The following is a 23,988-nucleotide window of genomic DNA, read 5'->3' as shown; positions in this document are numbered from 1 at the left end:
AACTGAGAAGATTTTTTTATACTGTGGTATCTTCCGATCACGTTCAATCTCGGTCTGTGCCCTGATATCGCGAGAATCTTAGCGATAATAAAATTCCATGGGGAAAGCTGGACTGTGAATTTCCACAGCTGTTTTGAAAAGGTAGAAAATGTGTCATCTATGAACTTCACATAGCCTACTAACTGTGTTTTAAACTGTATTTGTACTTTGAGAAGATTTTAAGAGGATAACTGTAGCTCCAAAAGATACCATCCGGGTATCAGATGTTGGCAACGGGGCTTGTCTCCCGTGTGTCAGGGTTGACAATTAGTCGTTAGTTGTTACTAACCCTAGCTAACATTTAACTATGAAGATGGAGCTCTGCTGTCTCTATGATGTGGTTGCGTTTTGTTTAGCGTAAGATAAAAACGGATAAATAACATACTGGGATCCACGTGCACTTGGGTAATGATGTCAACGTCAAAAATTTACGCAACCTCCGGGTACTAAATGGTGGTGTTCAGGCTTGTTAGGACTGTTCGATCGCAGTCTGTGTGTTACCTGTCAAAATGTACAGTATGTAGGTAAGCAGAGATACTTATGAAAACACAGCTACTTTTTTTTTTAAATCACCGGAATGACTTAGTTCAGCTCTCTATTGTTTCTATCGACAAATTGTTCCAAATCTACAAATGATGTCGTTGCTCTGGACTCAGCATGCCCTGTGAAATGAAGCCTCGGTTCGTGCTTCTGTATGGGTCTCAGAAGGGCCAAGCCCAGTCCATTGCAGAAGGGGTAGCTGAGGTGGCAGAGGAGCACGGACTGGCTGCTGAACTCAGCTGCTTGGACCAGAATGAAAAGGTAGCTATTGCACATTATAACCCTATGAAGGGCTTGAAGCAGAGCTGTATAAACTCCTCTTCTAATGCATGCATGCAAACACACAATAACACGTCAATAATATCTTAGTAAAAGTCTTGATGCTTTTGTGGATGTTGTTCATGTAATGTTTCACGTTGATTAGTGGGATCACAAGTCACTAATTAATCATGTAACTGGTTCCAGTACAATTTGGAGAAGGAGAATGCCCCTGTGGTCTTTATTGTGTCTACTACTGGAGATGGAGAGCCGCCAGACAATGCCCTCCAATTTGTAAAGCACATCAAGAAGAAGACCCTCTCCACTGACCACTATAAACACCTTTGCTATGCACTTTTAGGTAAATTCTACTATGAAGGTCTGAGGTAGCTCTTTTTTGCAGTCCATCTGTCAATATGGGGAACTTGATTGGCACAACATATTCATAAGAATCATTACAATGCAGAGCACTGCGCTGTGTTTACTTTCAGAACAGTTGCTGGCTTGTGAAATCATCTGTTTTCCTCCGTGTGCTCCAGCTTTAGGAGACACAAATTATGCAAATTTCTGCAACTGTGGGAAGACAATTGAGCGTCGTCTACAGGAACTCGGAGCCAAACAATTCTATGCGACGGGATATGCAGATGATGGTGTAGGGTAAGTTGAAATGAAGTATAGACATTCAACTTTCAGCGTGTGGCCTGTAGTGTATCCACTCTCTTTCTCTTCTTTTGATGGTACTGCTGTGTGTCATGTGTGTGGACTTTGTTCTCTCCAGGCTGGAGCTGGTTGTAGACCCCTGGCTTGACGGACTGTGGAAAGCAATCAAAGGAGCCTTATCAAAAATGGCCTCTGATAGTACTACGTACTTGGAAGGAGAAGCAGGAGATTCACCGAAAGAAACTCCTGATTCATCCATACAAGATGTCCAGCTGAACCTTTTAAGCATCACTGATTTCCAGGACTGCGAGTCGGTCAGAGCTTCCCTAGAAACGGGCTCCAAATCTGCATCTTCAGCTTCTGCTACACAGACTGCTGTTTCTGATCTCAGGCCAGCTTCTCCTGCAGGGAGCCCTGGGTTGGCATCCCAGTCTCATGGTGCTTCCAGTGTTTCTACGTCAGCATCAGACACGCAGGCCGAGGATGCTGGACTTCCCCATGTTGCGCTGGCAGCTTCACTGACACACTCCCTGCCCCCGCTGTCCGAGTCTGCTCTTAATGTTCCTGCTCTGCCTGCTCCCTACCTGGACGTTTCTCTTCAAGAGGTGGACAGTATGGAACAGGTGAGGCATTATACTGCTGAAAAAACTACTATCTGTACCATATTTAGACCTTTATCTCAAAGATGTTTTCTTCCAGATTGTTGGACCGTTCAACAAAGAGGCTCTTCTTGAGGTTCCAATATCACGGGCAGATCAGCTGACCAGAGGAGATTCAGTCAAGACGGCGCTTCTTTTAGAGCTGGACATCTCTGTAAGCTTGAGTTTTTCACACTTTTTTCTAAACCTACAGTATTAATTTACATAGATTTAGATTGCAGTTTGAACATTAGATGCTCTTTTTTCATTCTCAGGCTTACCCGACGATGACCTATCAGCCAGGCGATTCCTTTGATGTGTTCTGCCCAAACAGGGCCTCTGAGGTGGAGGACATGCTCCACAGATTGGGCCTTCAGGACCAGAGGAACCACCGAGTACACATTTCTCTGCGTAAAGACACGAAGAAAAAAGGTAAACTGTTATACACCGTTGAAAAGAACATGGTATTTTTTCCCCAAAAGATCCTTTTGTGACATTCATGTTTACCCTGTTATTCTGAAATGCTCTTTCCTCCTCGTTCATAGGTGCCCAGGTGCCACCCCACATTCCCCAGAGCGTTTCTCTGATGTACCTGCTCACATGGTGTCTGGAGATCAGAAGCGTTCCTAAGAAGGTACCGTGTGTCCACACACAGCCGCTTACTTTGCAAGCTGCGTCGGCCAAGCCGCTTCTTGTTGTGACATCCTGCTTGTTGTTTTGGTGTATCAGCATAATGAGAGGGAAGCTGTTTCTTTAGCTTCGTGTCTTCTCCAGTTAAAGCACACTGCTTTTATTTGTGTTGTCAAAGCACGGAGAAGAGGGTGTTGTACGTCGTGAAGAGCAATTGTATTCCGACACGGATGTTCCCGTTTAGTTTTTACAATGCCTACTGAACAGACGTGTCTGCAAATAGTCATTTTCGGCTTGGCGTGATGCCTGCATGGGTTTCAACTGACATTAATATTTGCAGCATTCTTGAAAATGATATTACTCCAGTTGCAGTAGCTAACTTGTGTACATTCCTGTACCCATCATCATGTTTCTAATAATAAGTTATTTTCATTCCACAACCATACACAGTCATCCTGATTTTTGCTATGCAAGTTAAATTCATTATTTAATAAAAACATGACAGTCGAACCATAATGAAAACCATTTGTTTCCCTCTGGCAAGAGCTGCATCAGTAGTGTACTGTTCTTTGTAAACAGCACGCTGAATGACAACAGGAAGACAATTTGAAAAAAGTCAATATATGGCAGTAATCCAGTTGCTGCTTAATAAATACAGCATTTTAAGTGTCTCTCGCTCAGCATGCAGCATTGCTTGAAGCACAAAATTCCCCAGCACTTACAATGCAATATCTCTGGTGGCAAACTTCATAAAAACATTGTTTAAAAATCATGTTATATTTTGTTTGTGAACATTTAAAAAGAGATATTGGGGAAATGTTACTCTTGATTGCAAAGTGTTTGAGCTGTCCAAATCAAATTGATAATGTGTCAGAAATACATATAATACATCCTGATTGTAACAGCCTCCATCAGTTCAGTTCCCTGCTGTGTAGAACACTTGCACACAGGCTCATTTTCTCTTCTCTGTTATTAAATTTCTGGACAAAAATGGACTGTTTGAGGTCAAAATGTTACTGCAGACTTACAAGGCAATAAGAGTTTTATTTTACAACACCTGTCTGTGTAATCCAGGCAGCTCATCTGTTTTACTAAAGCCTTTACAACACTATAATCTTTATACTCCATGATTTTTAGGATAGTGAAAGATAATCACTTCAGCCTCTTAGCAAGTGCAATTCCCAACAATATACGTAACAGCATCAAACGTGGAAAGATATACTTGGCATGTCCTGGACTGAGAGAAATATGAATGCTATCGCTGAAGCTATTCAGAGACTGTGCCAGATACAGACTCTGTTTTTTTGATATGAGTCAAATAGTGGTGAAGTGCTGTCTGTACAGGATGGATGTGAGGATGGGATAATAATTCTTGAAGTGCAAGCTCCAAGAACGAGTCTCTAATCTGTGCATACATGTACTCATAAACTAACGAATCACTGAAATTATACTGAACACTTTGTGTTTACTGTATGAGAGATATTAATGGCTGCACAATAAAGTAAAATCAGGCTCAGGAGTTGCATTTTAATGTTTCCTCATGGTCCTTTCAAATCCTGCAATACTACTTAAACAGCAGCTTGTCTTCTGCAGATTTAACATGAATTGATCGCATCAATTGATTTTAATGAATTTTGTTCAAGGATCAGAAGAACGCCTCTTTGCCTCTGCTAATTTCTCAGTAGCGATAAAAGCATTTAAAGAGAGAGATTTAAAGAGAGCCCTCACGATTTTATGAGGGCAGAACGTGCATAAGAAAATGGCTGTATATTCCTTAACTGGGCACGATGTCAAGGTTTACCTCTGCACTGTTCATTTACACAGAAAACTAACAAAGACTTACATTTTTCCATTGGGCCTGTGTGCCATGTGGCATTGAGGTTTGTCCTACTGCAGCGGTGTAGTTAAGTGTATGAAATGGAAACCACAGCCATTTTGAGCCATAACGCTGAATGAGTTGCAGAACGGCTCCAAGTGACTTCACTTCCGATTTCTGTCTCTCTCTCTGTCAGGCATTTCTCCGAGCGCTGGTGGAGCATGCGGGGGACGGTGCGCAGAGGAGGAGATTGCAGGAGCTCTGCAGTAAACAAGGCACCGCAGACTACAACCTGTACGTGAGAGACCCGAGCCTCAGCGTTCTGGAGCTTCTCACAGCCTTCCCGTCCTGCTCGCCTCCTCTCAGCCTCCTCATAGGTCAGAGTGCCTGCTGTCATCTCACTCAGCTTGTCAGTCATAAGGTCCATAATAATTCGGGTGATTACGTAAAGAAAAACAAACTGTCTTTTCTAGATCATTTACATAACAGTCTGCATGAGAGATACTTTGAAGTACAACACCTGATCAAACATCACTTTTGTTTTTGGCATTTTTATTCTACTTAATCCTTATGTCACATAGCAAATAGGTGCATTTAATGTCAAACATTTATCCAGCGACTAATGAGAAAACAGACTCACATTCTGGCACATTTTTAAGATCTTTTTCAGTTTGTTTACAGATTTATTATTATAATGGATTCACGTTTAATTAAATGCAGGCTTTCATGTTGCCTGAAGCAAACAGGGAATTACCGTGATTGGCATGAGACTGGGATTTAGACTGCACCTGTACAAAATATCAGTGGGATAAATAAGTTCAGAACTATTTATTTCACTTTCGGAAAGACCTGAGGTTATGTCACGTCTGTCGACTGTGTTTGTCACTCAGGCAGGTTCGTCTGTCCGGATAATATTCGTCCAGTAGGGGTCACTGTGGCCCTGTAAAGCGAGCTTTGCGAGCACAGTCTCAAGGCTGATTTTGTCAGAGCTTTTAATTATACTGAATGGTCAGACAGCGTATATCAGAGGGCTCCCCAGAGGATCAACACTCATTTCCTCATCTCATTTTTAAGTACATGTTGGCCCAATGTGGTTTTTGTGTCACAGTTTCTCTGTGTAATGGCACTTCTGTCGCTGCAAGTCAAGAGATTTTTTTTTTTTCACTTTATTCATTATTCTCCCCAACCCCTCTCCCTAATAATATTGATCATTTTTCGCCGCTGTCGGCCGTCTATGCCATCCCTGATTTGACCCTTTGAGCCAACTGTTGGTGGAAAACTAACATTTTCTCTCAGCTCATTAAGATAGTTGGCTGGTCATTCAGTATGGATCTAATAAGCTTTGATTGAAACTTAGCAGACAGTGAAATTAGTTGGCTACAGCTTTACATTCAAGTTGAGTTGTCCTCTAAAACAGCTGTGTCACAGCTCTTGGCTTACCCCACTGTCAGTTATTTTTGGTCCACTTGCCAACCGCAGCACCTTTTTTCAGTGGTGAACTGATGCAGAAATTGGGAATCGCGGACAATCATGCCCTCGTGAGAAATGTGGTGCTGGAGGCCCTTCAGGGGAAACAGCTGTTATTAGGGGGACAGGCGGCCGTTTACTGGTGAGCCACAGAGCTTTGCAAGGACACAAGCGCACGGGGTCAGTTTGGATCATAGGTTAATGGTCAGCTCTGCCTCAGTGTGTGGCTACTGAAGTACACCGCTGCATTTGTTCACTGTTCTTGGTTCATTACCTCAACTGAAGGGGAGGTATTTGCTGATCAGAGTTAATGCTGTTATACATGAACTATAAATAATGAGGAGAAATGTGCCTGAGCTCGCATGTCTTTGGCCAAGTGTAGGCTGGGTATGAAAGTAAACGCTGGGTATAAATTGAGAAAGATACCTGCTTTCCAGAGTCAGCTTTCTTGTTATACGGTCCATTGTTTCACATAACGGGTCAGATGAAAACTGTGGGGTCATAGCCCCCAAGAGCTGAATGCTGTCCATGAGCGTCTTTTTCAATTTACTTTACCGCAAGCCTCAAATGAAATTGTACCAGGGAGCAGTTTTCTTCTTCTTCTTTTTTTTCCCTCTTATGCTCGATTGCGACCTGCGCATTGTGCGATTGTGAAAACGAAAGCAAACTAAAGAAAAGTGAACTGTGCTCCCGCACTCTCGGATCAGCTTGACATTTAAAATGAGAGAACGCACTGCATATCACATATAAATCCATCCTCACTCATTAAAGATCTGATAAAATGCCATGGAAAACTTTTGCATGGTTTTGAAACCCACGAGCTCGCAGGTCATTTTTCTCAGAAGTAACTTGAAATTAGCATTTGTAGGCGATTAAAAAGCAAGAAAAAAATCTACCCAAGGAGAATTTCTTCTCAGTGCTTTAATGCTAACAACATCCCTAATTCTCCCCTAATTCCGTCTGCAGCCTCAGAAGCTATCCATATATCTTAAGAAGTATAACTTTTATCCTCAGCCACATTGCTATCTCATTTTTTTCCCACTAAAACGGTACCTCTGCATATAAATTGCCGCGCAGAGAGACTTGTGAGATAGAATAGATTATATTGTTGTGCAGCATGATCGATGATACCGCTGAAAATGATCATTTCTGAAAACATAACGGGGGCCCTGGGACTGTATTTTTTAGAACAGAAAGCTTTTTTTTTTTTTTGTCCTCAAGCCATTCACTGAAACAAAAAAAAAGAAGAAAAAAAAGCCTTTCACTCAGAGGTTTTAAAAGTGATATATCCTCTGTATCTACCAGCAGAATCATCATGGTGCAGTGATGTGAGATGATGGATTGATTGTCCTCCGTTTCGGACGTGTGCTGTCACTCTGTGATAGAAAGGCAGGAACTCGAGCAGCGAGCAGCTGCAGAGGATTGTGTTAAAGTGCATGATACACCGTCTGATGGAGAGGTGTGTGTTTCCACTGATGGAAAAGAGGGCTGGATGTGTTGTATGTCATAATTTTTGGGGGTTACTTATTGCCCTTTTGTATTCTTCAACATGATTTCCAATGCATTGCAGTTTTGTCCTAATTCATTCTCAAGATAGATTTTACAAATGACTTCCTGTGAGTTGCGTTTATTTGGCAAGCATATTGATAATAACAAAGCAAGGCCAGCGTGTAATCTTGGCTCTCCTTGCAAATTCGCCTGCCTGCCAGTCTTTAATACATTTTGGGTCTCAGTGTCTAAACATGTGAAGTTCTTTTTCATTTTGCATGCCATGACATGCCGAGATAACGCTACATATAAACAATCAAAAATGGAGCTGCAAAAATGAGTCAGTCAGTCACTGATTTCATTAATCCATTGTCGGGTGCCAGCTTCTCACGTGTGAGAAATTACTGCTTTTCTACTCTCATGTGACAGTAAACTGAATGTCTTTGGGTTTTTGAAGCGTTGGTTGAATACACAAGCAATTGGAGGAAATAAGAATAGACAACATGATTAATTGGGAGAAGAATTGGCAGATTAATCAGCAGTGACAATGATTGTCAGTCAAAAATCAAATAAGACATCCTTCAGTAATATTTATACAAAACCAGAAGAAAAACATCACTTATCCTTTTGAATACCATGTTTTTGACATACTGTGTAACACTGAGTGGTAAAGTATTCAGTTCAACACAATTCTCCTCGTTTTTCCACCTTTTACCATCCTAAATATATGCAGATTGGATTAAGTCCATCTGTCATTAACACACTGTTCTTTACCGTCTAAAAACGTTTGGGAAAGGCCTGTTTCTTTTGCTCAAAAGCATCTTTCACTTTTAAGTATTTCACACATCACCATTTAAGAAAAAAAAAAAAAAAAGAGATGAAACGGACGTCAAAGTGCGGAGCTGTCTTACAAAAACTCTGAGCTGTTTAGATGTCGGAGAAATCCAAGAAGAGGGGAGAGAGCAGAGTTAGTCCAGCTGTTTGTCTTTCCAAGCAATTTAGCAGAAAAATGTGTTATTGCACGGCCTCAGCTGGTACACATGGTGCAGCTTTACTTTTCCAGGTTCATCTATCACCGAGATACAAATGAATTGCATGGAGTACATGGCAAGCACATCACGCAATGCTCAATCACTCCTCGCCCACATCTACTAGTTGGTGGTGGTCATAGCATAGCGAATGGCAAATCTCGGTGCTACAGGGTGAAAAGTTATCTGAAGCTCGTGTAAGTTTCACTGGTTTCTCTGACACATCCTCACGGATGCATTGCACACCGCGTATTACCCCAAAGAGGGCACCTTCATGGCTGGCATTGAAATAAGGTCTGCATAAGCAATCTGTTTCCTACTGGCTCCACATCTGGACACTTGGGATTCCATAACCCTGAGTTTGTAATTTCATAAATATAGAAGTGTGTCCCAGAAACAAGACTGTAACCTGGGTGCGGGTTACTGAGGATAGATTGGTAGGTAGGACATCTCAATGGACTGAGACGACTTTCACTTAATTTGTCTCCTCTCTGTCACGGGTGTTTGTGTAACGCAATCTGAGGGATACAGCGGGATGATTGACAGTTGTGCTTGCCTTTCAGAGCATTTGCCGAAACTGCAGCCCAGGCCTTATTCAGCAGCCAGGTAAGGTGACAGACAAAACGAATGCAGCTTACATTTTCTGCTGCTTGAAACTGTGAACAGTTGTGCTCTTTTACCTTTATGTATTTTGACTAAAAAGTATCCATGTCTGTCTTAATCTCTCTGGACAAGCAACACGATTGCCAACTAGAAATTAACAAAGCAGACTTCAAGATGCTGCATTCGATGTATTATCCCCCATAGAGAATGCATGGGATTGCCATAAGACGGTGAAACGTAATTCTTATGTTTTATGCATTCATATTAGTCTTGTAACCCTACAACCCATTGGGGAAACCAATTGTTCATTTGTTTTTATCCGTTAGGATGCTTCATGATGTATTGCTTAATCCTCAGCTTTGTTTATTAGGTACTGCCGAACAGGACAGCGGAGTTCGCATGATGTAATATATATTGATCTTGCACTATTGGCAGCGAGGAAATGCATTGCTATCCACTGGAGAGCTCCTAGTTTGCCAACTCATTTCACAGTGGTGGACAGAGCTTTCAAATTATCTGACATTTGATAGGGTTTATTATAACATCAAAGGGAAGCGGCATGAATAATATGAAGTGTGGCATTTTCATATGAGTCTTGATTTATGGAGACATTTCAAAACTGTTTTCTAAAGAAAGAAAAGATATGCTGAATTCGTGATGTATAGATCTTATAGTAATAATTATTATTATTACTGTGGATGTATATGTGTGTGTATATGTCTGAAGTCCTTGTTGTGTGTGCCTTAGATTGGATGGGTATTTATAGATGTAATTCCCTAATAAGATCAATGATGGGTGAAAAAACCCGCACAAATGAATGGACTGTAAATATTGTGTAGCCTTTAGCAAGCTGTGCTCAGTTTAAATGGGCCCAAGTGTTCCTTCCTTTTGCCTCACTTAGCCAGTCATTGATTTGCTCTTCCTGTTAAGCTAGTACCCATTAGGTTTACTTTAAAGTTCAAGTGGAACAGCGTCGTCTTACGCAATGTCAAAACTTCTCTGCTCCTCTCATTAGTCCCTCACTTAGCTGCTTATGTATGTGTGTATGTATGTGTGTGTGTGTGTGTTTGTGCAAAGAGACAGAGAACGGACAGGAGCGATGGTGGCTGTAGTTTATCAGATGGTGCAGAGACATTAGAGGCCTGCATTATTGATGCTGTGGTCAATAGAGGTCTCTCGCGGCCCACAGGGAACTGGAGAGTGAAGGATGAGAGAGCGTGAGAGTTCTTGAGCCGGCAGTGTGGACTGGAATGGAGAGGAGGGAGAGGTACTTTTATTGGAGCAGGACAGACAGGAAGTTCCTTTTTTTTTGCTCACTCCTAGCCGCCTTTATTCCCAACCAGAGGAACTTTTATCCAATGGGGTACGTCCATCGTTGCAGAGAGATTATGTGGAAAGATTGTGGGAAAATTTTTTTGATTATGATTTGATGTTCAGGAGGAAAATAGACACAAATGAGCCTAATATTCCAAATGGATGTGATGCTGATCTTTAGTGTGTGCTAAGCTACCAGCAGCAAAAGGCGGTCTGCAAGATACCTCCCACCAACCCGGTGATCAGCTGTACCGTAGAGAGTGACAGTCAGTGAAAAGGAGTTAGAATCCAAACAGAGTTAACTAAATGTAATGGATAAGTGGTTGAAATAGGCAGCTTAAAATGATGGATAAACAGCTGAAATAGCTGAAAGTAATGGGTGAGTAGTTGAAATAGCTTTAAGTAATGGATACATGGTTGAAATATTCAGCTTAAAGTAGCAATGAATGGCTGAAATAGTCAGTTAAAATAATGAATAATGCAGATGGTGCAGATGTGAGCTTATGCAACCTAAACACTGACAGTTCAATTGTAGGAAAAGACAAAATGACATGCGCTTTTATGTACGAAAGTTATGTAAGTAACATTATTCAGTTTGTCATTTAGCACATTTCAATGTCATCTCCATATTTGTAATTGACATTGCATCAAATGTCTGCGTGTCCTTGTTATTTTGATCTGCTGTCGTTTCACTACATTTTTCTCAAGGTTGATTTGTGTGAATCATTTGTCGGAGCGTTGTTGTCTGTTGAGAATTTATCCTCCCTCATAATGTTTGTGCCTTTCGGTCCCCTTCTGTTTTCCCTCTGCTTCTGTATTTCACTCTGTTTTCCACTCCATCTCCCTGCTTGTCACTGTCTGTATGCCTTGCACACGCTCTCTCACACTCTGTTGTGTCCCTGTATTTCTGTCGTCTTCCATCTCAAACTCTCTGTGGTACCATCTCTATAGCTCCTGTCTCAGGCACCCGGGAAAGCTGCATTTTGTCTTCAACGTAGTAGAGTTCCCAGCATGCTCTGGGCGGCCTGCAGGGAAGCGAGGCTTGTGTACCGGTTGGCTATTTGACCTCATCAATCCTGTCCTGCTTTTCCCTGGGAGGGCTGAATCCTCCGGCGGAACACCTCTGCCAAAGGTAATGAGTACGCTGGAAAATGGAAAGCTGAAACTAGATGTGCAAATTTGGGAAATCTTGGTCTTATGTTTCTTGGTCCTCCCTGATAAGTGCTTGTATTTATGAGTGCAAGTGTTCAGCTGTAATAGCTGTAACCCCCCCCCCCCCCCCTTAAAAAAAATACATGGTGATTATGAAATCCTGCTCCACCTCGGCCTTCCTCTTTTGTCTTGTCTCTCGTTTTGTTTCCATAAAAATGCCATTAGAGCCGAGCTGCCCATTCTACTTCAAATATTACAGTTCAAGAGGTTCTTGAGTAAAATAGAAAGCAAGTGCGGGGCAGAATACCAGAAAGTTGTGCAATTTCTCCATGAAAACTGCAAAACTCGGGGCGTTGGGAATTCAGCCTGTTTCCACCACATGTTTCAGACTTCTGTGGAAACTCAGTTTTAATGTGTGAGACACTGAGAAAAAGAACGAGCTCAGGGCCTGTGTTGTGCGGTTAATTAAAGAATTAATTTAAATTAAAGCGAGTAAATCCTCTCTACCACACACTCTATGGATTCCTGTTGGAGCTCATGAGTTTTGCTATTAGTATGTCTTAGAATATTAAGGAGATCAATTAATAGATTGGTAGTCCCACAGTGGCTTCTCAGCATTGTTGTAATTACTCTCATTGTTCTAAGTGCTTGTTAACGGCCTCTAACCCTAGATCCACGTGAGTTTGAGACCCAACTGCTCCTTTCGGCCTCCCTCTGACCTTTCGGTGCCCTTCATCATGGTCGGACCGGGCACAGGAGTCGCCCCCTTCGTAGGCTTCCTCCAGCAAAGGTATGGCAAGTGTGATAATGCATTATGTTATCTCGCACCATAATAAATGACTGCTTTATCAAGAGACATCCTGCAAAGAGAGATCTTGCAAATGTCTCCCTCAAGAGGGATCAAGTGCATGTGGTAATGTACTTGATCCTGCCGATGTTATACATTATACACGTTGTAAGATGTGCTGCTGAAGTAGGTCACCTGAATGTTCATTTCAAGCTTCACAAACAGGTTATATGCTGATTGTTGCACTGCGTGACACGTTTTATTGCAGCCAAAATTCCGTACCCAGTAATGAATATTCACAATCTTCAAGTGATGTTAAGTGCACATCATCTATGCATATTTTCGAGTAATCTGCAGAGACAATTAAATGAGACCCTGCTCAAAGCCGATAAAAGTCGACGTCATGTACGTCTCGTAAAGCATGATAAATCTCGTGGCGAGGGCTGTGATCACGTCAGGGATTATTTCGGATGCTCCGCTCGTCTCGCCAGGAATAAATTAGGCCCTCTCTCCGATGCGCAAGTTTATGACTCAGGTCTGTAATGAAAAGCCAGGAGTCAAAGCAGCACGTGCAGCGTTACTGATTTGAAAGTAAAAAGTTCAGTGCGTGGCAGCCACGCTGTTGAAGTAAATCATCGCTTGTAATCGCTGAAGAGGTGGTGTGAGGATATCGACTGTTAGCTCAGAACACCGTCGTTCTCTCAAGCTTGTTAAACTGTTGCTGGAAGTCTGGGTGCTTGAAGAGCGCTATCATTTTGGAGAAAATGTGACATTTTGTTTCATTTTCTGAGCTTCTGAATTGACGGCTTAATCAAGATTTCAGGCTGATGACCTGTCAGAAGGCTTTAACCTGACTGAAGCTTCCCTATCCAGACGTGTTGAACCAGTCCCACAACCCACCATGACTTGTTAGAAAGCAGAGTAAGCCTTTTTAGTCAGACTGACACGTCTAACTCTTGGGTGGCTTTATATAAATGAGGTTGTGCCCCAGTCAGCTCCAATTGTCTCTAAATCCCCTGGACGTCTGCTCTGTCGTGGCGGCTGGCGTAAGCGGCTGATTGCTCTGAGAGGCGACACGGCCCCGGCTGAAGCGCTGGCGGATTGTCTGCAGCAGATACGGGGGAAGGATGAGTGGTCATCTGGGGTGAGAGGTGTTTGCGCCTTTGGGATGCAGGAGTACCAAAGATAGCGCGTGTTTTTCAGACTGACCTGGTTACACCACTCCTCTTCTTAATGATCAAGGTTGAGCCAGAGGGACGGCACTCCGGTGGAAGGCAGTGATATGAACATATATGTCTTGCTTTGATCCTTACAGTGGTATCCAAACATTGCCCTCTCAAATCGATATCAAAATGCACATTTGAGTGTTTTATTAATGGGCTGTCCTCGCGGACCTACTTGTCAGTGCAAGCAAAACACTCGGATCTTGATTGATTTTGGAAGGCTTTGTTTCATAATACAACAGCCCATCATTGGATGCATCCTTGAGCATTCAATGTTAGGTTTCTTTTGTTTTTTTCAGCTTTCTTTTTTTCCATTTCCAACATATTTTTTTGTTTTTCTTTCTAGAGACCCTTCACTATTTAGAGCATAAACTCCTGTAAACCAATTCATCAGCTGGACTGCCTCCTCCGTCTCCTCTCCCTCTCTGCGCCTCTCATCCTCTCCCCTGCCAGCTGCATATTGTGCTGGAGGATTGTAAAAACCTGTCATGGTGCGCGGCATTATACAGGATCTAACTTGAGATTCCAAACAAAGCCTCTGTGGCTGACGCTGCACTCTGATAGGAGATAACAATCACCAGTTTGTCAACGGGACACCGTATCTGCCTCGAGGCCCAAGAAGGGTCCTGTTAGCAACAAAACAACATGGGGACATTTCGATCTTCCTCCCTCTCCCCCCTCTTCCGCTCCCACTGTTAATCGATGGCTGTTTTCAAAAGTACTTTGTATGAGTTTGTAGCGCTGGTAACAAGTGGAGGAAGAGTCTCTAAAGGTCAGAGGCTCACTTGGTGGTGCCAGGAGATTTTAATAAGCTCCCCCAGTATTCGGGTATTGATTGCCGTGGTTTGCGTGGAAGGATTTTATGGAGAATGGGATTTCCGGTGTCTTTCTGTGTAGCTGGGAGCAGTGACAGTTCAACAAATATTGTATTTTAACTGAGTGGTTAGCCTTAATCTCCTTAACAGCTCTAACAAGCTTTTCTTTTGGAAAAAAAAAAAAAAAAAAAAAATCTGTTTGCTCAGTTTAATATTTCGGTTTGCCAGTAGGCATGCTTGGCACGTTCAGTACGACAACCTTTATTAAAGTTTGTGTGAACAAGTACAGAGCTTCCGTTTATCAGTCCAACCAGACAGCTGATGACAATTAGGCTACAGCATCTCGCTACTCAGCATTGTTCTGCATTATGAAAACAATTTGAATTCAGCACTTTGAATGTATATGGGTGTAATTCTGCAATGTATTTTCAGTGATTAAGCCCTGAGCTGTTGTTGTGTTTGGAGGTTTTTTCTTTGTTCTTGTTGTATTTGAATGCCTAAAAAGCCACTCAGCACCTCTCGCACGGAGCTGCGAAGAGAACGGATGAAAGATATGAGATAATTGGGATGTTTACCAAGTCTTCACCTCGGCTTTCCGTGCAGTTTCCCCCCCTCCTGCTGATCATCTGAATGGCGCTGAAAGGCGGCCGCTTCTGACTCCCAAATGGAGTGCTCTGTAGATGCTGCCTTCCCCTTGGGATTGTATTGCAGGCTGTTATAGTGTGGGTATGTGATGTGATGTGATTTGTATTCAGAGAAAGGCGCCGGTGTGGTCTACTCAGAATGGAATCCAGGTTTTTCATATTGGTATTGATCCCTTTAGGGCAGGCGGTGAGAGGAGAGAGACGAGCCCACTAAAATGAGTTTACTTGAGGCTGTTTGCAGATCAGAAGAATCTCGTCCAGGATGCTAATGGATGGGATCTGAGCGTTTGGATCAAGTCAGCCAGACAGCTCTGTTACTAAGCCCCATTCACAGACTTAAAGTTCAAACAAACTTCTTCTCCAAAGTATTTTTATTAACTGGTCAACTTCTCATTTAATTAATGAGGGTTTTTTTTTTGTTTGTTTTTTCAGTCGTCACAATCAGACGTGCATTGATACTGTTTTTTCACGAAGGCTAATTAGTGTGTAGCTGCAACTAATGATTGATTGATCTGTTCGTTATTTTAATAAATATAATGTCAATCCTTAAGTCTATAAATGTCAGAAATCTGAAAAAGTCACAGTTTTTTGGACGTCAAAGCAAAAATCCAAAAGATGTTTAAAATGGTTCTTTTAATGTTCTTTTAATGTTACGTTAATACTGAGTTTACAATTCCTGGAAGCAGATAAAGCAGCTGTCCTGCCCTCCATGCCCCTCTAAGCCAATTTAAACTTACATCAACCGTTAGCAACAGTGGGGGAATTAACCAAATTCAATTCAGATGTAGTCAAATTTGATCCAAGTTAAACTTCCTGTAAACAAAGTTCCATACGTACTGCTACGTTTCTGTTATCCTGACTTCCATATTTGCTTGATAGCACATAACCAATTCTTTCTTGTCAGAGATGTTTCCATCTTGTCCTTGTATATTTCATCATGCTGTTGGAAGAAATCTTGCTAACATGAATTTTGATAGCTTTGCTAGTGTGAAAGAAATCTTATTTATTTTATTCTTCCCACATGAAACAGATTCATCCAACTTTTAGTTTCACTCCACATTCTCGCTAAAGGGAGGAAGTTAATCTGCACTTACCTGTTTTTTTTTAAGTCTGAGTTTAAGGCGTTTATGCACAGACATCCTGTGATATTACAGCTAGTTTGGAGGCAAATCATGGTCCGTTACGCAACTTGAAACCTTCAGTAAACGTACACTGAGAGTGGAGTTTTCAGTAACGCAAGAGGAGTCTTGTGTCCAGTAGTTTTTAGGATTGTATGTATGAATGACCACTAAAAGTGCTTGTTTTGCCACTGACCGGCTCAGATTGTTGTTCTCAGTGTCTGGCAACATTGTAGAAATATACCTTATATACCTGTGAGTTAAAGACTGCAATCCTTTGTGTCTCACCAGAAACAGCCACTATATTGCTCTCACCAAAGCCACCAGACTCCATTCACAGAAACAGTCATTTTATCACCGTTAAACATCACTCAAACTCACCAAAACCTTCTTGGTTTGTCTTTCCACTGTTCCTACAATCGCCACCAACTCCGGCTTGGTTCATATAAACCTTTAATTCATGGAGCAAAGGGCGGAGCAAGAGAGAGGGTGGATGTCAGAGAAGCAGCCACATAGAGAGCCAGAATATTTTTCAGATCTAACTGTGGAATTATTTTCATCTGACGTTATGACTGGAGAGATTTAAATGTGTTGAAAAAACACTATTTACCGATAACAGAAACCCTGCCATGCATTATAAACATTGCATATTATCCTGTAATATAAATGTGTACATTAATAATACAATGGTAATACGTTTAACCAGCTATTTGTATTTAGTATAATGTTAATCAAATTTTGTATATTGTATTTGTCTTAACTAATCTATTAATCGACTTGCCATTTCAGCACTAAATTAGCATTTTAACCCTTTTTTAATGCACCATACAAGTTCATCAAGCAGAAGAGTTGGCTGCCATTTTAATTTTGTGACTTCTGGAAAACACAAAGCATGATTCAGTCTGCTGGTGAATATCAAAGGGTGGGGTTTAGGGGGAGCAGCACCTTATCCTCGGAGTGCAGCAGCGCAGCACAAAGGGCCCAGTCTCAATTCCTCACTGCAGCATTCCTCAGCAACCTCGTTGTGGTTGGTCACTTCAGCAACCCCCTCTGTTTTCTCAGCTCAGCCCCCCCCCCCCCCCTTCCAGACGGGGGTTGCAGATAATGCATGGCTCTTTAGAGAGTCCACTGACTGATGGCATCATGAAAGGTTGGGGGTCAACTGTTGTTATCTGCGAGAGAGCTGTCACCTTTGCAGCAGGTGTGCGGCACAGATACCAGCATCCTCAGAGCCGCTTTGTGCTGCTGTGTTGCCATTGCCTGCAAAGGATTCTGGGAGCTTTGCCAAACTCCCAAGCCACAAGAGAAATCACTTTTGCAGGAGAAGGGTTTTTTTTTTTTCTTTTTTGCACTCAAGCAGTTGGACACACACGCGAGCGTACACGAAGCACACACACAAAACACAAGCCCCAGTTTCATTTTCAGTAACTGTTTATAGTGATGGGATCTATCCTTCTGTTTGGGTGAAATTTAATAATACATATAATGTCCTCGCTGCAGCGTGCGCAGTCGTTTCCGTGCATTAGGCAATTGTGGCACTCGGTGTACTGTCATTGCAGACAGTGCGTAATGGTGTCACTACTCTTCTTTAACCTCTGCTGCGAGGAAGGACTCTCTCTCCTCCATCTGCTCTGGTCGTCTGTTGCTATTGATTGACCGCTAACATCCATTGTTTGACTTTCAGAGAGAAGGAGAGGCGGCAGAACCCTGAGGCCACATTTGGCGAGACCTGGCTGTTCTTCGGCTGTCGCCACAGAGACCGAGACTACCTGTTCAGGTAAGCTGTGTTTCTGACTTTCAGTTCAGAGCTCGTACACTCATATATTCACATTACTGTACTTTGACTTTCCTTAACTGGTCTCCCTACCCACATCCCTCTTCACCTTGCCGCTGCATATTCCATGTGTTGCAATCTCTGACATGCATAATAAACGTCTCTGCATGCATTATGTGGGTGTTCTTTCTTAAATTCCATACATGAGAATCATGGACAGTCTGTTGACCACTCAGAACGAACACACAAAGCAATAAAGTCCAAGGCAGCAGCATCTTGTTACACTGGCATGTAACTAAATATTAAAGCTGCAGCAATAGATATTTTTAGATTTAAAATGGATCAAATGACTATAAAAGGGGTCACTCGTAGTGGCAGACTCAGAGAATTCTTATTATCATTGAACTCCTCATCTCTCTGGAGCATTTTAGTAACTTTCAGCTTGTTGTTTTGGTTTTGCAGCCCACAACTTTACTGTGTGATTCACTGTCACTGCTTCCATCAGCGCAGTCAAAAGCAGATAGAAAAAGTGTAGTAGCAGCTGAAGAGCTAAATATTTTCCTCATGGATTGGTGGAATTGGTGGAGACCAAACAGAGCTGAAAGGAGAGTGAATATAGGACGTACATTTGAAACATGACAAACAAATGCTAATGCTGCTTCATGCGCGCCATTTGTTTCACCATATGAACTGAAAAGGTAATGTCAATGTTTTTGCTCACAGCTTATTTCTGCTGCCCCCAAGTGTCTAAAAATGTATGAATGCAGCTTCAAAGTAAATATATAGCTGTATATTATAGATTCGATAAAATGCAATTGAACCACAACCCTGCTGTTTTTTACCTGGAGAATGTTTTGGTTTAGTGCTCGACACTGACACCATCCAGACAGGAACTGAAGGAAGGCAGTGTTTTCATTCACTGAATCAAACTGTATGAATATTATATGCCCTTTCTTGGATTGACCTCTTGTTTTGCTAAAGCATTGTAAACCGACACCAGCCTGCGAGTAGATCATTGCTCAGATCAGTTTGTTTTGGCTTTAGTCTGTCCTGACGACACACTAATTGATCCACTCTTGCTGCTATCAGCAGCACGCGTGCACTCAGTGCTGGTGTACTGATCGAGTTCTTTTACAGGATTAAATAGTGTGAATGGATTAGCATCCTTAATCACGCAAGAATGGATCACAGAGGATGCTGTTTGTTCCCCTTTGTTTCCTCTATCCCTTAGTTAAATACCAACTCACAGCCAGGTAGTAGGCAGTGTTTGTTCACAGTGTGGGCTTCTCTGATGAACACCCCCACAGTGTTGACCAAAGCGATTAGTGTGTGTTTTATGAACCACCCGTGAAGAGTTGCACTCAATTTAAATAGGCTAGCAGAATGAACAGAAAGAACAACACGCTTGCAAGTGGATGGCCCGCCTGCGTTCACCGCTGTCGGATTTCTCTTGAAGGAAATGCAATTCGATATCTGGCATCGCCTCGGAATGAAGAAACCTGCTTTGCATAGTTTTTTCAGCGCCCCAGATTTTTAAAGAAAAGTTCACTGGAAGTCCTAAGTAGAGGTTGAAATTTTAACGTGCATAAATAATAGCATAGACTGCTTTTTATGCTTTTATTACAAAACGCCGAGACAGGATGTGACCGACTTCCTGATGGCGTTCTGAATTTCCCACCAGCAAGACAAAAAAAACCCCCGAAAGCGATGCGCCTCAATCAGCCGCAGCACTTAACATCCCTGTGAGAGGTTGATGCCAATCTGCCTGCTTGTCACATCAAGCTTGTCCTCCCCTCTCCCCTCTCCTGCACTTATCGTTTTCCCCTCCCTCCGATGCCTCAGCCTCTTCTTGGCAAGTGATTTCATGCTGCTGGGGGAAACACAACTGGAAGGCCTGCTCGGTTCACGTTATGGTCCAGGATATGAACGCAGGCCGTTGCATGTATGAACACACCGAGGTGTCTGTCTGTTGTGCTTTTCTAAGAAATCAGCCGTCTTTTTTCCACCACCGGTATCGGCACACACAGCTATCAATCTATGATGATTCATATTCAGACATCAAATAAACACCATCCTTTCCCTCGTCTTCTCCTTGTAATCACACGTCTCGGTGAAAAGAATGACACTTCTTTTAATGACTAAAGGTTAGATGGTAAACATCAACGGAGAAGCAGCGGCTCGGGTTGTTTCTTATAGAACAAAGACAACAATATTCATCCCTCCTGTTAGCATTCACACCACAGCGCCTACGTGTTATTGCCTTATTTTAGTCAAGGGGTGACTGCAAAACACAGACCCCTGAGGCGAAGACCTTCACCCATGATCTCGGGAGCCAGAGCTTATTATGAATGTGTGTGCGGTTATGTGTGTGTGTGTGTGTGTGTGTGGGTGTGTGTGTGTGTGTGTGTGTGTGTGTGTGGTTCTGCTCATTCTGACTGCTTAACTTTAAACAAGATGCTCTGAGCCACAGTAAACCCTCACTCCCTCACCACTTTCCTCTTTCCTTCCCTTCCAATAGCACCCCAGGCCCTGTGAAAACACTGAGGCAGAAGGACTAGTTGGCAAGCAGACCACAGATGGGGGGGGGGGGGGCAAGGTTACATCCAACTGCGAGGCTGGGCGGATTGATTGTAAAAAGATGCTTACAACAGTGACTCAACCTTGCTTATGAAATCTGTAATTTTTTTGCACTTCTTGTGTTAAGCAAGATAAAATGGTTGTCTGGCACAGCTTTGCACAGACCTTTTGCCCGTCAGTGTTCCGTTTCATCGAGCTTGACAGGTTTTTTTTCTGTTCTTAGGAAATGTTCTGAGGGTTGTACGTCTTGTGAGGCAATGGAAGCTATTGCTAAATATCTTAAGGGAGCGTTGGGTGCGAAAGGATAAACAGTCAGTGGGAAGACCGTGTTGAATACTTGGCAATAACAGGACGGCAGCTTCTACATTTATCTTTCAGTTACAATAAAACCGAGGACAGGTGCTATCCCACAAAGTTGTTCTGCCAGTCACTATCAGGTCTTTTCTCGACATCAGCAGCTGCATCTTGGCTCTGCTGATTCTAGACTTTTGACTGATCAGAAACAATCTGTCCAAGATTACAGGAGTAACCTTGTTTTCTCTGCCCTTTGCCCAGAGAGGAGCTGGAGAGCTTTGTGTCCAGCGGTACTCTGAACCACCTCCAGGTGTGTTTCTCCAGAGACAAACAGGAGGAGGAGGAGGAGGAGGAGGCTACCAACTCTGCAGGACGACGCAGATACGTCCAACACAACCTGCTACTTAACAGCAAACGCATCACCGACATCCTGCTCAGACAGAACGGTTGCCTCTATGTCTGTGGGTAAGACTGACACTGATAACGCTAAAAATAATAATATTCAGGCACTTGTGTGTGAAAGCAGAGCAAATCACTCGCAGCTCTCTTCTGAGCTCTGGCTATCTGTGCATGCCCGGGCTGTTTTGTCATGTCGCTGTCGTACCTCTGAAGCCTTGAATTTACTTGCAAACGAGATTCTTTTCTTTATTTGCAGTTGGATTTTTAAGAACCTTTCCTTTACGAGGAGGTCTCTTGAAATACTTTATGGCTTTTAGGAGAGAGACCAGGCCAAAATGGCGGTGCAGAGTAGTTCACAACATGCTCCGAGCAGACTCTGGAAATGCTGATCGTTTGAGACAGAAGTAAACAGGAAGTTTTCTTTAAAGAAGACAGGGTGTATATGAATCCTCCTCCTCACTTCCTGTCAGGTCCATCCTTTTAACATATACAAATCACAGTAAAGGCAGTGAAGGCACACGTACAGTGCTTCACAACAGTATACAGCTTCTTTCTGCTAATATTGCTCCGACTATCAAAACAAATAATTGATAGGCTATTTGTCAGGGGCTCTCTTTCAAGGCCAACTTCATCTCTCTGCCAATATCGAGCTGTGCTGTGGAGCAAGGCACTTGAGTCATAAAAAATAACAAAAGGTGCTGAAGTGCCTGGCTTGAAGGCAGTTCATTTGTTTAAATCTGAGTATGATCACAAGCAGCTTTGTGCTACTGCTGACCTTACACTGATGCAACATCTTATCCAGTTTGTAGCATTTATAGTGTATACATTACCCCCGCCCCCCCCCATTGCGACACAATGTTCCTGTCAGTATAAGGACAACAAGACAAAGCGGAGCACACATAGGCATACAAGTCAAGTCATGTCAATGCTTATATAGCTCAATATCATCTTTTCTCTGTGTCTGCTCTCTCATCACTGCCAGGCCGCGTACCTCACCTTTGAGTAAATGATCTTTGAAGCGTATGTGAATTCCTCAGAGTCAAAAAATATCACTTCAGGTCCACAGGATGATGAATCTCCCCCAATATGCTGCAACAGCAAGATAAAGATTTCAGCAATTTCCTTCTAGGATGCACTCCTGGACTGGCAGCGCTTGCTGGTTTTACAAAATATGGGCTTGCCACTGTACTTACACACATGAGGCCGTCTCAAAATTTTCCATATTCTTACTCTTTTTTTTTTTTCCTCCACCAGAGATGCTAAGAACATGGCCAAAGATGTGAATGACACCCTGATGGAGATGATCAGAACGGAGCTTCAGGCCGACCAGCTGGAGGCCATGAAGAGGCTGGCTGGGCTGAGAGAGGAGAAACGTTACTTACAGGACATCTGGGGCTGACGGCGGATGACGAGATAAGAGCATTTTGCAGCATCCACTGGGGATTTTTTACACCTTCAAAAAGAAAAAAAATCAGCGTGCTCAGCTGTAACCTCTAGAACCATAAAATTGTGGATGCTGAGGCTCAGAGTTAGTTTACACCACCCAATGCTACCAAGATGGAATGTACCATGCTGACCCGGGGGTATCGGTTCGCTACATCATCTTGGGCTTTGCTGTTTGAACAGAAACGACCTTGGCGAGGGCAATAGTGCTGGAGATTGGTCCTGCAGTGTGAAAATGCTTTTAGTGTAGACAAGCCTCCTCCCCTCATCCTGTCTGGGGAAAAAGGAATTTCTTCCATCGGATGTGATGGAGTTATTTTGATGAGGCTGAGAGTGGGATACCGCTCCAACCTAGATGGAAACAACACAGCAATCTGTAGTTCTTTAACAGCACACACTGCAAATCGGTTATTGTCATTCAGGATGAAAGAAATGATTTTTTTTCACAGATTGTTTTTGTCTTTAGAATCTGCCAAACCGGCTCTAAATGCTGCTCCATGCACCACAGTATGCCTCTGAAGTTACTTCTTTGTTTTTTTAAATAAATGATGATTTTAAGATGCATCTTAATTCCAAAATAAGTTGCCTTGCTCCCGTGTCACGTGATGTCATCATATTTTCATCCAAAATGCTGTGGATATATAAACTTTTTATCCTATTTTGGAGATAATGAAGACAGGATTTTAATGTATGTGGTCCTAAAAAAGTGGCAGTTTTGTAAATGAGGTCCTCGGAGATGAGGACAGTTTTCAGTGATTTATCATTATACTGTGTTAAATTAGTACCGAGGGCGTGAATCTCAATGATAATGAGCAGCTCTAAATTGATCTCACTGACTTTGTTTGTGTCTGTCTGCCCCAGCAGACTGCCAGTTTGGAGACTGTGAACTCCAACTTTTCTAAGTCCTGCAAACCCGACTAAAATCTCACAAACTGTGGTTAAAACAAACACAACTGTGCCTTGTGTGATCAGGGATTAAAAGACATTTCAGCGTCAACTATTGTTGTCTGCTGCCTTTCTTCTGTTGTGCACACAGGTGTGTTTGCGGATGACCTTACACGCATGTATTTGATGCGAGTGGGTGCGCACGAGGGGCGACTGTAAGTTTTCTTGGCGTGTTCAGGAGGCAGTGTAAATCTTTCGGGAGCTAATGAACTCTGATTGATTGGGAGTGATTGTTTTATTTAAATTTAGAGATAATTTGATTGTTCAAGGTGACTTTGGTCTGAAGATGAAGGCATACTCTGCTAATTGAAGGCTTTTTGCAATGGGCTTCTTAGC

General features: G+C 42.6%; 1 protein-coding gene across 2 annotated transcripts; it reads left to right on the top strand.

Annotated features, from left to right (window-relative positions):
- Positions 1–71: 71 nt before the first annotated feature.
- On the top strand, positions 72–23,702 carry mtrr (5-methyltetrahydrofolate-homocysteine methyltransferase reductase). Of its 2 annotated transcripts, none has more exons than XM_076761113.1 (15): positions 72–141; positions 696–840; positions 1,045–1,198; positions 1,377–1,494; positions 1,616–2,120; positions 2,197–2,310; positions 2,411–2,567; positions 2,681–2,769; positions 4,778–4,958; positions 9,128–9,170; positions 11,433–11,613; positions 12,305–12,423; positions 17,905–17,997; positions 21,127–21,330; positions 22,519–23,702. In XM_076761113.1, the coding sequence occupies exons 2-15, from the start codon at positions 697–699 to the stop codon at positions 22,661–22,663; spliced, it is 2,247 nt and encodes a 748-aa protein (XP_076617228.1). In that variant the 5' UTR covers positions 72–141; position 696; the 3' UTR covers positions 22,664–23,702. The 2 variants fall into 2 exon arrangements, with proteins under 2 accessions (XP_076617228.1, XP_076617227.1); XM_076761112.1 differs by lacking the exon at positions 72–141 and adding an exon at positions 412–563.
- The last annotated feature ends 286 nt before the right edge of the window (positions 23,703–23,988 follow it).

The sequence above is a fragment of the Chaetodon auriga genome, chromosome 21, assembly GCF_051107435.1.
Source record: "Chaetodon auriga isolate fChaAug3 chromosome 21, fChaAug3.hap1, whole genome shotgun sequence".
Classification (NCBI taxonomy): Eukaryota; Metazoa; Chordata; class Actinopteri; order Chaetodontiformes; family Chaetodontidae; genus Chaetodon; species Chaetodon auriga.
Note: the sequence above shows the minus strand (reverse complement) of the source record. Positions and strands in the feature narration are given on the sequence as shown.

Coding starts and splice junctions, on each gene's coding strand:
- mtrr (XM_076761112.1), top strand. CDS start 490: ATGGTGGTGTTCAGGCTTGTTAGGACTGTTCGATCGCAGTCTGTGTGT. Junction 841..1,044: donor GCTTGGACCAGAATGAAAAG/GTAGCTATTGCA, acceptor AACTGGTTCCAG/TACAATTTGGAGAAGGAGAA. Junction 21,331..22,518: donor GGTTGCCTCTATGTCTGTGG/GTAAGACTGACA, acceptor TTCCTCCACCAG/AGATGCTAAGAACATGGCCA.